The 15,793-nt window shown below is 37.4% G+C and overlaps 1 protein-coding gene across 1 annotated transcript; it reads right to left on the reverse strand.

The window, feature by feature from the left end:
* Window positions 1-3,062: 3,062 nt before the first annotated feature.
* On the reverse strand, window positions 3,063-14,421 carry LOC128208645 (ferroxidase HEPHL1-like). Its single transcript, XM_052912192.1, has 14 exons — window positions 14,369-14,421; window positions 12,220-12,467; window positions 11,557-11,769; window positions 10,807-10,949; window positions 10,508-10,692; window positions 9,746-9,852; window positions 9,413-9,566; window positions 8,469-8,743; window positions 7,571-7,782; window positions 6,487-6,637; window positions 5,939-6,151; window positions 5,544-5,760; window positions 5,076-5,199; window positions 3,063-3,095 (listed from the first exon to the last, which is right to left on the reverse strand). Exons 1-14 carry the CDS (start codon window positions 14,419-14,421, stop codon window positions 3,063-3,065), a joined length of 2,328 nt encoding a protein of 775 aa, XP_052768152.1.
* Between the last annotated feature and the right edge of the window lie 1,372 nt (window positions 14,422-15,793).

Below are 15,793 nucleotides of genomic sequence, written 5' to 3' on the forward strand. Positions count from 1 at the left end.
AGTGCTACCAAGTGGTCATTGCCAATGTAATACACGATATGGTCAAGCGAATATCTGCAGTGCGTTAGAGTGCTACCAAGTGGTCATTGCCTATGTAATAAACAGTAGGGTCAAGCGAATATTTGCAGTGCATTAGAGTGCTACCCAGTGGTCCTTGTCAATGTAATACACGATATGGTCAGGCGAATATCTGCAGTGCGTTAGAGTGCTACCCAGTGGTTATCGTCCATGCAAATCACTATATGGTCAGGCGAATATCTGCAGTGCGTTAGAGTGCTACCCAGTGGTCATTGCCAATGTAATACACGATATGGTCAGGCGAATATCTGCAGTGCATTAAAGTGCTACCCAGTGGTTATCGTCCATGCAAATCACGATAATTTATGGTCTGGCGAATATCTGCAGTAAATTAGAGTGCACCCAGTGGTTATTGTCAATGTAATACACGATATGATCAGGCAAATATCTGCAGTGCGTTAAAGTGCTACCCAGTGGTTATTGTCAACGTAATACACGATATGGTCAAGCGAATATCTGCAGTGCGTTAGAGTGATACCAAGTGGTCATTGCCAATGTAATAAACAGTATGGTCAAGCGAATATTTGCAGTGCATTAGAGTGCTACCCAGTGGTCATTGTCAATGTAATACACGATATGATCAGGCGAATATCTGCAGTGCGTTAAAGTGCTACCCAGTGGTTATTGTCAATGCAATACACGATATGGTCAAGCGAATATCCGCAGTGCGTTAGAGTGCTACCAAGTGGTCATTGCCAATGTAATAAACAGTAGGGTCAAGCGAATATTTGTAGTGAATAACAGTGCTACCCAGTGGTCCTTGTCACTGTAATACACGATATGAACAGGCGAATATCTGCAGTGCGTTAAAGTGCTACCCAGTGGTTATTGTCAATATAATAAGCGATATGGTCATGCGAATATTTGCAGTGCGTTAGAGTGCTTCTCAGTGGTTATTGTCAATGTAATACACGATATGGTCAGGCGAATATCTGCAGTAGGTAAGAGTGCTACCTAGCGGTTCTTGTCAATGTAATACACGACGTGGTCAGGCGAATATCTACAGTACGTTAGAGAACTACACAGTGGTTATTGCCCATGTAATACATGATAGGGTCAGGCAAATATCTGCAGTGCGTTAGAGTGCTACCCAGTGGTTATTGTCCATGTAATACATGATAGGGTCAAGCGAATATCTGCAGTGCGTAAGAGTGCTTCCCAGTGGTTATCGTCAATGAAATACACGATATGGTCAGGCGAATATCTGCAGTGCGTTAGAGTGGTACCCAGTGGTCACTGGCTATGTAATACACGATATGGTCAGGCGAATATCTGCAGTGCGTTAGAGTGGTACCCAGTGGTCACTGGCTATGTAATACACGATATGGTCAGGCGAATATCTACAGTAGGTAAGAGTGCTACCCAGTGGTCACTGTCAATGTAATACAAGATATGGTCAGGCGAATATCTACAGGCGTAAGAGTGCTTCCCAGTGGTTATTGTCAATGTAATACACGATATGGTCAGGCGAAAATCTAAAGGCGTAAGAGTGCTTCCTAGTGGTCATTGTCAATGAAATACACGATATGGTCAGGCGAATATCTGCAGTGCGTTAGAGTGCTACCAAGTGGTCATTGCCAATGAAATACACGATATGGTCAGGCGAATATCTGCAGTGCGTTAGAGAGCTACCCAGTGGTCACTGTCAATGTAATACACGATATGGTCAGGCGAATATCTGCAGTGCGTTAGAGTGCTACCCAGTGGTTATCGTCCATGCAAATCACTATATGGTCAGGCGAATATCTGCAGTGCGTTAGAGTGCTACCCAGTGGTCATTGCCAATGTAATACACGATATGGTCAGGCGAATATCTGCAGTGCATTAAAGTGCTACCCAGTGGTTATCGTCCATGCAAATCACGATAATTTATGGTCTGGCGAATATCTGCAGTAAATTAGAGTGCACCCAGTGGTTATTGTCAATGTAATACACGATAGGGTCAAGCGAATATCTGCAGTAAATTAGAGTGCTACCCAGTGGTTATTGTCAATGTCATACACGATATGGTCAGGCGAATATCTGCAGTGCGTTAGAGTGCTACCCATTGGTTATTGTCAATGTAATACACGATAGGGTCAAGCGAATATCTGCAGTAAATTAGAGTGCTACCCAGTGGTTATTGTCAATGTAATACACGATGGGGTCAAGCGAATATCTGCAGTAAATTAGAGTGCTACCCAGTGGTATTTGTCAATGTAATACACGATAGGGTCAATCGAATATCTACAGGCGTTAGAGTGCTACCCAGTGGTCCCTCTCAATGTAAAACCCGATATGGTCAGGCGAATATCTGCAGTGCGTTAGAGTGGTACCCAGTGGTCACTGGCTATGTAATACACGATATGGTCAGTCACTGGCTATGTAATACACGATATGGTCAGGCGAATATCTACAGTATGTTAGAGTGCTACCCAGTGGTCATTGTCAATGAAATACACGATATGGTCAGGCAAATATCTGCAATGCGTTAGAGTGCTGCCAGTGGTCCTTGCCAATGTAAAACCCGATATTGTCTGGCGAATATCTGCAGGCATTAGAGTGCTACCCAATTGTCATTCTCAATGCAATATACGATAGGTTCAGACGAATATCTGCAGCGCGTTTGAGTGATTCTCAGTAAATATTGTGAATGTAATACACGATATGGTCAGGCGACTATATACAAACTTAAGAAACAACTGTATAGATTGCAATTATGTAGTCTGTGTCACTGTTATACATATTGGACCAATTATGGACTGGTATCTCTCAGCAGAGTTTTAAAAACGCAACTGTGTGTTTATTGGTATTGTAACGTTTAATGAACATCAATATGTTCTGATGGCTACTAGGTATGCTTTAAAAAGCAGCATTGTAGCCAGTGGGTATGAAATACATGTTGCCGATGTCAATGTCATGCAGAATGAAACAGTTAGGTATCTCTCTGGCGGGTTTTAGAGTTCATATCATTGTGACATTATGGATGTCATACATTTATATGGTCAAGTGATAATCCGGCGGGCTTTAGACTGAATCTGAGGGTGGCATGAGCAATGTCATACATAATACGGTCAGATGACAATTTGCAGTGTTAAGGAATGCACCTCAATTTTAATTGTCAGTTTTATACATAATAGAGTGAGCTGACTAGTCGTAATGATGGTTATAAATGCCATATATTATATGTTCCGGTGGCTATCTGCAATGCTTTAGAGTTGAGCTCATATGGAATGTAAATAATATCGTCAGATGACTTGGGCTGCGTGGAGTGAAACTTTGTGTAAGTAGTCAAATGTTCTACGTAACATGGTCAGGTGTCTATATGCAGTCCTTTCGAACGTCTCTCTCGTGTGATTTGCAATGTAATACCAAACATCAACAACAAAATAGCATGCATTTGATTATCAAGCTTGCTTTAGAATGCAACTGAGTTGTCGATTTCAATATCATACAAACAATGGTCAATGTCATTATATGGTCAGATGACTATCTGCAGTGGTTTAGAATGCAACTGTTGGGCCATTGGCAATGTACGAGAGAATCAACCAAACGACGATGTGACTAGGGTGTGGTTTAGAATGCAACTGTTGGGCTATTGGCAATGTACGAGAGAATCAACCAAATGACGAGGTGACAAGGGTGTGGTTTAGAATGCAACTGTTGGGCCATTGACAATGTATTAAGAATAAACCAAATGTCGAGGTGACTAGGGTGTGTTTGAGAATGCAACTCTAGGGCCATTGGCAATGTACTAAAGAATCAACCAAGTGACGAGGTGACTAGGTTGTGGTTTAGAATGCAACTCAGTTTATATTAATTTTAATGTGATACATTATATTTGCCAGGCGACTGGCCGCAAAGATAAAGAATAAAACGCTGTGCTATTTGTCGAGTTCCTCTTTTATTTGTGAGTCCAAGATGGTCAGCACGTAGGTTGATGACTGTGACCTTTTTTATCTGAAAAAGAAAAAGTGTCTTGGTAATTTACATTAAACTAAAAAACGCGTAAATGAAATAATCAATCTAACATTTCATATTGAAAGACAAAACACACAAAGGCAACATGATGCAACTCGTTTAAATACATAATTGACAAGAGATCATTTGGAAGGACTGCTTGAATTTGAAATAGCATATTGTAATGTTCAAAGACAGTAATGGAGTATAACACTGTTAAAGCTAACTATATTTCAAGCTAACTGTTAGGTAGTACCTTCAAATTACGTTTTAAGATTGATGAATCAAGGCATAACTCTGTAGAAGGTTTCCATGCCAGCCATCACGTGGGGAGCCACGTGACAATGAAAAAGCCATGTGCCGGGATTGTACGCTTGCATTTCTACCGTCTCATACGTTCCCGAGTAAACCTCAAGAACGTCCCCACGTACAGTTATTTTTGTTCTCCGTAAATATACTTGCCCGTGGAAATGCACTGTATGGACGCCGAAAACACTACCCATTGCAAAGACGTACCAAGCACTCATATCCCCTACCTTCATATCAAGGCCATTCAAGTTTCCATAAATGCGTCCGTTTATTGCAAAGTACAGATTGCTTTGTACAAATTCAGGATCCGCAACGTTTACTCTTCCCGGAGCCCGTGCTGCGAAATTGGCTGTACTGTGATGGCTCAGATTTTCGTTAAAAGTGAAGAAAGCTGTTGAAAACTCTACATTAATGTTATCAGTTCTTTTACCACCTTGATCAAGAGTTCCTGTCTTGCATATAATCATTGGACCAATCAGACCGCTATGTGCATCTTTCAGTGGATCTAACCGCGAGGTATATATAGTTCCAACACAATTTGGCTGATTTTTCTTTGGCCCAGATCGATGTGGGATAGAAAATCTATATATTCCGACGTTGCCTGGATCTGTAGGTAATGCATTGCTTATAACTGACCCGTCTGCGAAAGGTAGGTTTTTAGGGACTATATTCAATGGAAAAGTTGCCATATTTTTCAGATGTATTTCTATGGTATCTCCGACATTTCCACGTATGAATGGACCGATTACGCCGAGGTTCTCAGGGTGAGGTTTCATCTGGGTGAATGTGTTGTCAGTAAATTCTCGGAACACGGTCTTAGTATAGATTGTGCCAACAAAGTCAGATCCGTCTCTCACGTAAATGAAACTGGGACTGAAAGATAAAGGTAGGCATGCTTTAGAGTGATCATTTAATTTTATCCCGAATTATTTTAACTATTACACATAACAGTGTATGTTGAAGGTTTGTTCTAACACCTAACCTTGTTAAAAAGGACATTTCATAGATCACGTAGAAATTGGAAAATCTATACAAAAAGCGAACACAAAGATGGTGTAATTAACACTTGAACAAATGGGTATACTGCTTGGTTTAAGAACTAACCTTTATAAAGTAATCAATATATATCATGTTTAGTACACGCAATCACATGCAACTGAATAATGGAAAATTTTGATACTTGTTTAATGGAGAATAATTGAAGACTAACAACTCACCTGGTAGGTTCAAACAAACTTTCCCCAGTAATTGGGTGCACTTTGTTAGGTGCGTAGTCCCAGTCCACATCTATGGCTCCAATGTAATACCGACGTGTGAACCCAGGCCCCTGCAGCGGACTAGGTTTGATACGATTCCCACACGAACTGACGTTATACCAAGCAAACATCCCTTCTCGTTCAAGTCCAAGCTGACCGCAGCGCAATCGACTACGTCCTGTTATGTAAATATGTCAAACATTGAAAATTGAATGTACAAGTAAAACACAGCCAAAAAATTGAGGGTCTGTATAGTTTTATATTAACTCTTAAACATCAGAAATCAAAACAGAGAGTGACCGTGACGCAAAATTCAGTTAAATGCGATAAAAGGATACAACGAGAAAGGCCACTACCAAGTTGGTCGGGGATCATGCGGACAGTTTGTCCCATTCCCGGGAAAACAGACACTGTGTCAATATTCATGCCGTCAAACATGAAGTTGTTGCCTTCAAAGGTCACATGGTGGTTGTCAATACCAGGTCCTAACGTGTACACATGCCACGTGACTCGATCTCCATAACACATGTTTAATCCGGGGAGTGTTCCAAATGTGAATCCATTGATGGCTGAAATAGATACACTTGACTGAAGTATGTAATCTTCTACTCGACATACACAAACATGCAGTTGTAGTGTACGTTATGTACACGGATATTTGCATAAATAAGATGGCATACATTTTCAAATTGTTTAAAATCAGTTAGTTAACTGACGACTGTATACAATATTTAAACTAGTGTTTTGTATTGTATAAATATTCATTATTTAAACATTTGAGGTCGTTGGATACGTAATATTTTAAACATGTACGAAAGGCGTTGTTGTTATTGTTAGTAATACAATGGAAACTATTGAAACAAACATATTATCCGTATTAGTAATATATCAATTGTTAGTATACCTCTAATTTTATTTGACAGTTGAAATCCTCCATCATCTGTGTCGACATTTGCGGGAGAGGTGGCATACATGTTGATGTTCTCGGTCAGGTAATGGGACAGGTTTTCATCAACCACGAGGAAGTTTAGAAAGAATTCTCTATTAACGTGTCGCTGAAAGCATAACATGTCCTTGTTAAAGCATGTATTTCAGCATAACATGTCCTTGTAATAGCATGTTTTCCAGCTTAACATGTCTTTGTTAAAGCATGTATTTCAGCATAACATGTCCTTGTTATAGCATGTTTTCCAGCTTAACATGTCTTTGTTAAAGCATGTATTTTAGCATAACATGTCCTTGTTATAGCATGTTTTCCAGCTGAACATGTCCTTGTTAAAGCATGTATTTCAGCATAACATGTCCTTGTTATAGAATGTTTTCCAGCTTAACAGGTCCTTGTTATAGCATGTATTAAGTATAACAGGTCCCTGTTATAGCATGTATTCCAGCATAACAGGCCTTTATTATGGCATGCATTCCAGCATAACAGGTCCTTATTATGGCATGTATTCCAGCATAACAGGACCTTGTTATGCATTGTATTCCAGCATAACAGGTCCCTGTTATAGCATGTATTCCAGCATAACAGGTCCCTGTTATAGCATGTATTCCATCATAACAGGACCTTGTTATGCATTGTATTCCAGCATAACAGGTACTTTTAATTATATATGTAGCATGTATTATCGTCTCAATTTATATGTCTTTACCTTGGGTTTCAAATGAAGACACATAAACTAGTTAGTATAATACTTTTTCTAGGAAAATAATGTCATACACAGAATAAGACTTTCAACTTGATTGGTAGATACATTTCGTAAAACATTGTTTTGAATTATCACTTGTAAGAACGCATTTCAGTTGACAAAATAAATGAATTGCTAATGAATTGAATCCTAGGATTAGCCTTGATTTACCATAAGATGTATGCATTTGTGTAGGAAATGATTACATATGATCCAGTAATTTAAGAATGAACTACAGCTATATCGAAACGCAAACCGATAAAGACTAAAAGAGGAATATGATAGTTTGTTGGAACGAACCTGGCTGCCAGCCCTGTCGAGCGTCCCTCGTTTACATATGAGCATGGGACCTAAAAGGCCACTGTAGAAATCTTTTTCTAGGTCTACAGCGGAGCGATATATGTATGTGAGGCAGTCTGGGTCGATCTTTGTCGGAGCATCAATTGGAGAGACAAAGAATGTATACCTCGTGGTCGCTCCTGGCGCAACTCTCACTCCTGATGCGGTTGTTGCTTTGAAGATAATAATAATTATACCGATACAAATACTCCGGATAAAAAAATATGACTGGACTCGAGTTCGTTCTATCTACATGTAATGTAATATGTTAATTTTTATAACAAACACCGAGTAATACTATATCAGATATAGTAAAGACATGTCTTTTTCGATTCCAAATACTAAAAAGTAAGCAGTAGAGCTTATTATGATCGATGATATTTCTAAATAGAGAGAAGGAAGGTTAAAAGTCGACAGAAAGCATTGAACTAAAATGATGATATAAAATTGCGCTCAAACAACATTAACAACGACTTGCTAGGAAAATACAGCAGCATGTTTTCATCCCTCTCGGGAAATTCAGGCACTGTCGATCATGGCCGATGTTCCTTATAAGTTTTAAAGCCATAAGTAGTAAATGTATCGAGAAACCCACGCCAGTCTACATATCAATTAATATCAACTTTGGAACTTCTAAACCTTAAAATATTTTCTTAATATTTCACCCCCGTGACATAGATGGATTTCACATGCATGTCTTTAGTGTTTTAAATCAAGGTATGGCTAAGAGTTGGTAATAGATTGGGCAATACATATTTTATATTTAATCCTTAGAAATTTACGTAACGCTGTTTCGCAAATGATCATGCTCTGTCTCAGTCTTATAAAAAGAATAACACAAAGTTATTGATGGACTCACCTCCAACACTTTGTTTGTACACGGCTCCTTCATTTTCCTTTGACATGGACACACCTCCGGCCAAAAATGAATATTCTCTGGACGCTTTATTATTAAGTACAACCACAATTCTGTCGCCTACTTCGCCTTTAATAGGAGGACCGGTAAAACCTAAGTGGATGTTCCTGTCTCCTCTTATTACTGGCGTGGTAAAGGTGGCGTCCGTGTATAGTCGGTATACAGCCTTCTTGTACCGGGAACCAATCCGGTCTGGACCTTGTTGAAGAAACACGGAGCTGGAACTTATCCAAAATATAATTCAAACATTTTGTTCATGTGTGTGGAATGTCTATAGTTATAGTTTGTAGAATACTGTTTGAGAGAATTCTACAATTAATTAAACTGATACTTAATCGTATGTATAAGTGCTGATTAAATAAAATCAATGTACTTAGTGACAGTTAATGGCAATGGTTGCTGCTTGAATGTTATAAAATTGCAATCATAAATACGTGTGAAAGACTACAGAAACAAGCTTACTAGCAATACGTTTAAACGTACACCCGGTTTAATGGCACTGGGTAAACGCCAAAGACAAAGAACACAAAAACTAAAAATCACAAACAAGAAACATGGAAGAGCAGCACAAAACTCCTCAAACAGCACAGTGCATACATACTTTATATACACAAAACTAGGTGTGTTTATCAAGGATTGTTGTTTATCGCCTTGGAACGGTCAGTAAAATGTAAATTTACCAGGGGTTAAACCAATTTACGTGCACAAACCTCATTTTAATGCCAACAATCCTAAATAAAGAAAAAAAACGTAAAAGGTAAATCTTAAGGAAAAGCCCAGGAGCTAAATTATGTTCAAGCCGTTTGGCGTATGATACGAAGCTTAAAAGTAAAGTTGGTGACTACGAATGAATAAAACGCCTTACGTCCAAAACCACTGGTCCATACCTGTCATGAGTGAGACCTGGTGCGTAATCCCATATAATTTCTTCTATGGCAAGGTAATAGGTTCTGGTCCTCCCGGGCATTCGCCTTCGACCAACACCAGAGATTTTTGAAGGTACTGGTTTGTTTGATACATCCACGAAAGCAGTCATACCCTCTGAAGAAGAAACGCATACAGTGGCTATAATATTCAATCAATGTATAGGACTTTCATTCAGATAACAAACAAGAAATCCAATACCTTGTCATTGAACATGATGTTTATGAATCACGTAACATGTTACTGAACTAGTCTTACTTGTCAGTACTCTAGACTGAGATATTTACATCACTCACCAGTGACATGGGCAAGGTTTCTGCAGTAAAGAAGCCAATGGCCAGGATGAGCGGCTACCGTGTACGCGCTTAGAAAACTGGCCGAGTTAACCAATGCGTTCTCCGTGCTGCAAACACACAGAAACGACTCAAGCAAAAGTATATAAATATCGCATGGCTTCCAATGTGACAGTTCATATTGTCAATAAGAGGGAAATACTGCTTGGCCGGGAAATGCGATATTAATTTTATTATTCATAACACAAGTTTATATAGTCCTTACACCATTACAAACTTTCAAGTTTAATCAATTTCACCTGTAATCATTTCTGTAACAATTAACAGAAGTATGCACCAAACACAGTAATGATGCACAACAAATGCTATGGAAAATGTTTGGAAAAGTTGCACACACCGGAAGTTACAGATTTCTAACACATTTTAGCGCTTTATACCCCTAAAATGTCTTTTCTAGACGCGCGTTAGATATGTGACAGTACATCTCAATGGTCAAAACCGTACTGTCAGTTTGTGGCAGTATGATATTGCCCATGACGGGTATATAAGAACTTGATATGGGCGGGCCACGTGAGGTATACGGTTAAACATGCGCCATGTATGCAAACTTTTTTAGAAATTCAAAACCTCAACTTCAACTTTCCTGTTTCTAATCATCGTTTAACTACCAATATAAGATTTCGCATTTGATTTTGTATAAACATTAGTGGTTCCCAAGCCAATACTAATATCAAACATTTGTTCTTAGTCAGAAATAGTACTTACCGCCTATGCTTTATAATCATGGTATGTCCAAGAATTCTCATGATGTGGTTGCCAAGATTCAATGACATAACGTAGAAGACCGCTCGTTCTCCAGGACACATTTGGAAAGGGGGCTGGTTGCCGTAAACATATCCATTGATGTGGCGCATAAGGTTTGATAGTCGAAAATCACCATCACCAGTATCCTTGAATAAAGCATTGCGTTTTGAAGTGCTATTCAGTGTAGTTTTGCTCTGACTGAACACATTGAGCGCTTAAGTTTCTTCAAAATTGTAAAAAAAAGACAGTTGTATACTTACAGCCCTGGCCTGACACACATCTGGTTGTCCGCATTTTTGAATGCTATCGTCAAAGCAAAAGCTCATGCTTTCGTCAGCGATATCGGCGTATACAACAAACTCCTTGTCGACATCTTTACGTTTTCCATTGGCATCAAGAGTCCCTGTAGTATTCAGAACGTTGCACTTATCTTTAATAATACTTCATATCCGTTCGAACAGCAAGCGCACCTCTGTGTTCAATCCTGAGTATTCTGCTGTGCTTTTTTAAAGGTTTTATTATAGAAATGGACCCTAAATGGCCCTGAGCAAATAAACAAATACACAGGAAATTGGCTCCTACTGTGACATCAGTGCAATCAGCAGGATATGCACAGCAGGGGATTGTCATGCCAAACATTCCTTAAACTATGCCTTTAAAGTAATAATCGAAATGTAATTAAGGGTTGATCGCTTTTTTTGGTTATTTGCTTGCTTGAACTACTGTGCTCATATAGCATAAACGCAGGAGAAAATGCGAGCAAACTTTATTTACATTTTAAATTGTTGTTTATTACGTTCAAACATCAGCAGTATTTCTGAAATAGTGTATTTGTTCTGAAAGAAATGTTATCGATATATTTTTGTATAAAATATTAGCTGATATTTGTAACGTCGTATATCATTGGTTAAATGACGTAGCACTTATCCAATCGGAGCGAATGTTGATATTGCTATATATATATTGCAGTATATATTGACCTTTGTACTGTATTAAACCAAACCACAAACCTTTCTTGCAGATAAGCCCGAACCCGACCAGACCAGTGGCAATGTCCCGGGCTGGGTTTCTGTGCCCATGGTACCCCCAAGCTACACAGGCATCGTCGTCGGCTGTAGGGGCGTGTCTCGCAGTGACGTTCCAGATATAGAGATGGGTTTCGCCAGGGCTGACATGATCGTCCAGCTTATCTGCACCGAACGTTCCATCTTCATAAAGGGCACCTGAATTTAAAAGAAAGTCGGAAATAAATTACCTCTATCAACGAAAGAATCATCTAACAAACTGAGTTTTCTTGCTGAACAGAATTGACGAAAATATCCTACTGCCGGCTTATATTCTCAAAGAAAATGTTTTAGCTTGCGAAACAGTTTATAAATGTTAGCTGAAAAACAAAATGCGCTATAGTCGGCTTAAATGCTCGGACATATTGTGGTTGTTTACGAAACAGATTATACAGGAAATTTATTTCAGTTATTTTTTTATATTATTATTATTCAAATTTATAATACAAAAATATGTTCTGCAGAAGAATATCAATATGAATATTTCTTGAAGAAAATGATAATTGATTAAATGGAAATTCGAAACTTGTAAATAGCTTACTAACTATATAAAAAACTAAATGAACTAGAATAATAAAAATATGTACAACGAAATGAACAATGAATTACCTTCCCCTTGCTTGTTATAGAAAAATCCGTGTGGATGGATTGAGAAGCTTTGCTTATTAGCCATGTTCTTGAACAAAATTTTGACCGAATCACCTTCCTCCCCCTTCACAATAGGTCCAACAATTCCCATCCAGTCCGGAACAGGTATTTGCTGAGTGAAGGTGTCATCCGTGTATCCGCGAAAGAGCACCTTGCGGTAGACACTGCCTATTTGATCATCACGGTTCTCAATATGTCGTCGGGATTGGCTAGCAGAAAATGACGTGCAGTTTAAACAAGAGACGGAAACATTCACAATGTTACGATTATAACTATTTTCTAGACACGCCAGGTGAAGAAAAAAACTACTCATCATTAGAAAACAACCTACATTTTCAGCCAATGAAATTGCAGATAGGCCATCATTAAAGGCCTAGTTTAAGGAATGTTTGGCATGACAATCCCCTGCTGTGCATCTCCTGCTAATTGTATTGATGTCACAGTAGGGGCCAATTTCCTATTTATTGGCTCAGGGCCATTTAGGGTCAATTTCTATCATAAAACCTCCAAAACTGCACAGCAGGATATTCAGATCGGTGATCTTATAAGACAAATAGGCAATTAGGTTAAGATCAATACACAGACATTTTGTATAATACACGGTTTTTTGTTTGTTTGTTTGTTGTTGTTGCTTTTTTTTTTGGGGGGGGGGGCGTCACTTATTGAAGGATTAAACTAGGTTTTTATAAGTACTAGGCTTAATCATTAAGAATTTCGCGTGTTTACAAATCAACCTACTGCCACTCATGCGATACACAGTCTGAAGTATTTTAATGATAAAGAAGGGCTCATTCGCTACGCTACGCTCACTCCGCCCATTCTTTATAATTAAACTATTACTTCAATACCTTAAAAAATATAATAGACAAACAAATTAAAAAATAGTGATACAAGGAAAATCTCTTAAATTACAGTTTAGACCATCTTTAGTCACCCCTAATATGTGTTTAGTGTTTCCGGTTTTCGCACGGACGTATAACGTACTTAGACTTTTCGCTGATACATAGATTGCTCCTTGATTAATATAGAACTTTTTTTGTATTATAGCAATTCAATTACACGAAGATAATTGCTTTTCGCTGAAAAATATATAAATTGCTCCTTACTTAATATAGAACAATTTTTATATAATAGAGATTAAATGACACAAAGATATTTACTTTTCGCTGACAAATATAGATTGCTCCTTAATTAATATATATATTTTATATTATAGCAATTCAATTACACGAAGATAATTACTTTTCGCTGACAAATATAGATTGCTCCTTAATTAATATATATATTTTATATTATAGCAATTCAATTACACGAAGATAATTACTTTTCGCTGACAAATATAGATTGCTCCTTAATTAATATATATATTTTATATTATAGCAATTCAATTACACGAAGATAATTACTTTTCGCTGATAAATATATAGATTGCTCCTAAATTAATATATATATTTTATATTATAGCAATTCAATTACACGAAGATAATTACTTTTCGCTGATAAATATATAGATTGCTCCTAAATTAATATATATATTTTATATTATAGCAATTCAATTACACGAAGATAATTACTTTTCGCTGATAAATATATAGATTGCTCCTAAATTAATATATATATATTATACTATAGCAATTCAATTACACGAAGATAATTACTTTTCGCTGATAAATATATAGATTGCTCTTTGATTAATATAGAACTTTTTTATATGATAGCAATTCAATGACAATAATTTTAGATAATTGTTTGTTTCAGAGCAAGATCGAAAAATGTTTCCTTAAATGAGGACTAAAAGCTACATTTCAAGAGAAGCGTAGCTATTTCTGAAATGACGCCGTTGAAATCGTGTCAAAGCCGTGTGCGCGCTGACATTTGGTTTAGTAGTAAGAACGGACTATTACTTCAAAACAGTGAAAATTATCTTTTTTACTTTTTGAGACAGTTACATATCATTTTAATTCACTGATTACTATCTATAAACTAACGGACCGGATAAAATAAAATATCAAATTACATTCAACATTACATCTGTAATTCGATCAAATTACCTTTAATTAAATTAGTTTTTATATACAAATCAAAATATCGGCACTTGCCGTTTACATACAAAGTGTCAGGTCCAACAAGGTTTCGTCTCATGGGAGCATAATCCCAGTCCATTTCCACTGCAGCGATATAATATTGTCTAATCATTGCCGAGGACCGCGCGACCAGTAGCGAAAACAAGCAAAACCTCAAAAGAAGAAGCATAGTTCAAATAATAATTATATGCTTAAACTATCACAGCCAGCTCATATCTACTCAAAACTCTTACTGATACTGGTATACATATTTATCTACAACATAAAATGTATTGAAATTTTAAACAAATAGTTTCCGGCAAGGCATAGCCAAATAAAGGCGAACACTTTCCGGTAAGGCCAAGTCATAAAAAGTCAAACCTGATTTTTAAAGAAGAGTACAAGTTAAACATACATTTTGATGAACATATATAACATTTGTTGTAAACTCTAAACGATGAATTGAAATTACAACACAAGAACGCTGTTCCATCGTCTTTCACATTTCAAGTATACTTTTAACACGACGTTCGCGTTCCAAGTTTTACAAGTAACAAACAAAGTTTTATTGTTTGCCTAAACATATCGCAGTTAAAATGCCAACGGCGAAAATGATAAATCATCGGCTGATGATATTTGAACGATTGATCACAATTTTCCTGGAAATTGCTCGCGTGCCCTTCAGAGTCCATACCACAGGAATATACCAGGTCAGTCAGAACATACATTTATTCGACTTATACACACCGACGTAATACATATAGTTATATATTGAAACATGCCACGTTTCTAAACTTAAATACATAATATTATTTAATAGAATTTAATGAAGGAAAAAGTTTGTGTAAATTGAATACAAGATAATTAATTGTAATGTTAACATAGGCTGTGAGGGAAATTTTCAAAAGTTTCACAGACAGCAGTTACGTTCACAGGACCCACCCTATTGTTCACGCCTGCTCCCCCACCCACCCCCACCCCCCCAAAAAAATAGAATAAAATATAAATAAATAAATAAAATAAAAAAATCTTAATGATTAAGAATGGGCGGAGTGAGCGTAGCGAACGACTCATTCTTAACCATTAAGATTTAATTCAGATCATCTAACTGACTTAGAATACAACCTCATTGGCTGACACATTGTCAACGCAAAATCTGACGCAGGGAATATGAATCGGATGAGTGACAATGGGCGGATCTTTAAACACCGGCGAAAGTTGAAATTCTTAATGATTACTAGTACATAATGATGCCTATCAACAATTTCGTTGGCTGTAAATGTAGGTTGTATTCTAAGAACTTTTAAAATGGAGCAATAAACTTCTATATGTACATCTTGTGTCTGTTGATAGGCTCTGATAATTGGGTTTTTAAACATTACCATGGTAATCCTAGCTTGAACTATTTAACAATAGAAGTTAATTCCACATGTGTATGTATGGTGGGTGGAAAAGGGCTTTCCGAGAAGTGT

Source organism: Mya arenaria, chromosome 11, assembly GCF_026914265.1.
Source record: "Mya arenaria isolate MELC-2E11 chromosome 11, ASM2691426v1".
Lineage (NCBI taxonomy): Eukaryota > Metazoa > Mollusca > Bivalvia > Myida > Myidae > Mya > Mya arenaria.

Bases quoted from the DNA above. Each gene is read 5' to 3' on its own strand.
- LOC128208645 (XM_052912192.1), bottom strand. From the start codon at position 14,421: ATGGACTGGGATTATGCTCCCATGAGACGAAACCTTGTTGGACCTGAC. The intron at 6,638-7,570 runs GTTCGTTCCAAC...TTATGCTTTCAG, and splicing joins TCGACAGGGCTGGCAGCCAG to CGACACGTTAATAGAGAATT. The intron at 3,096-5,075 runs GTAATCGGTCCA...TGCCACCCTCAG, and splicing joins CTCACCCTGAGAACCTCGGC to ATTCAGTCTAAAGCCCGCCG.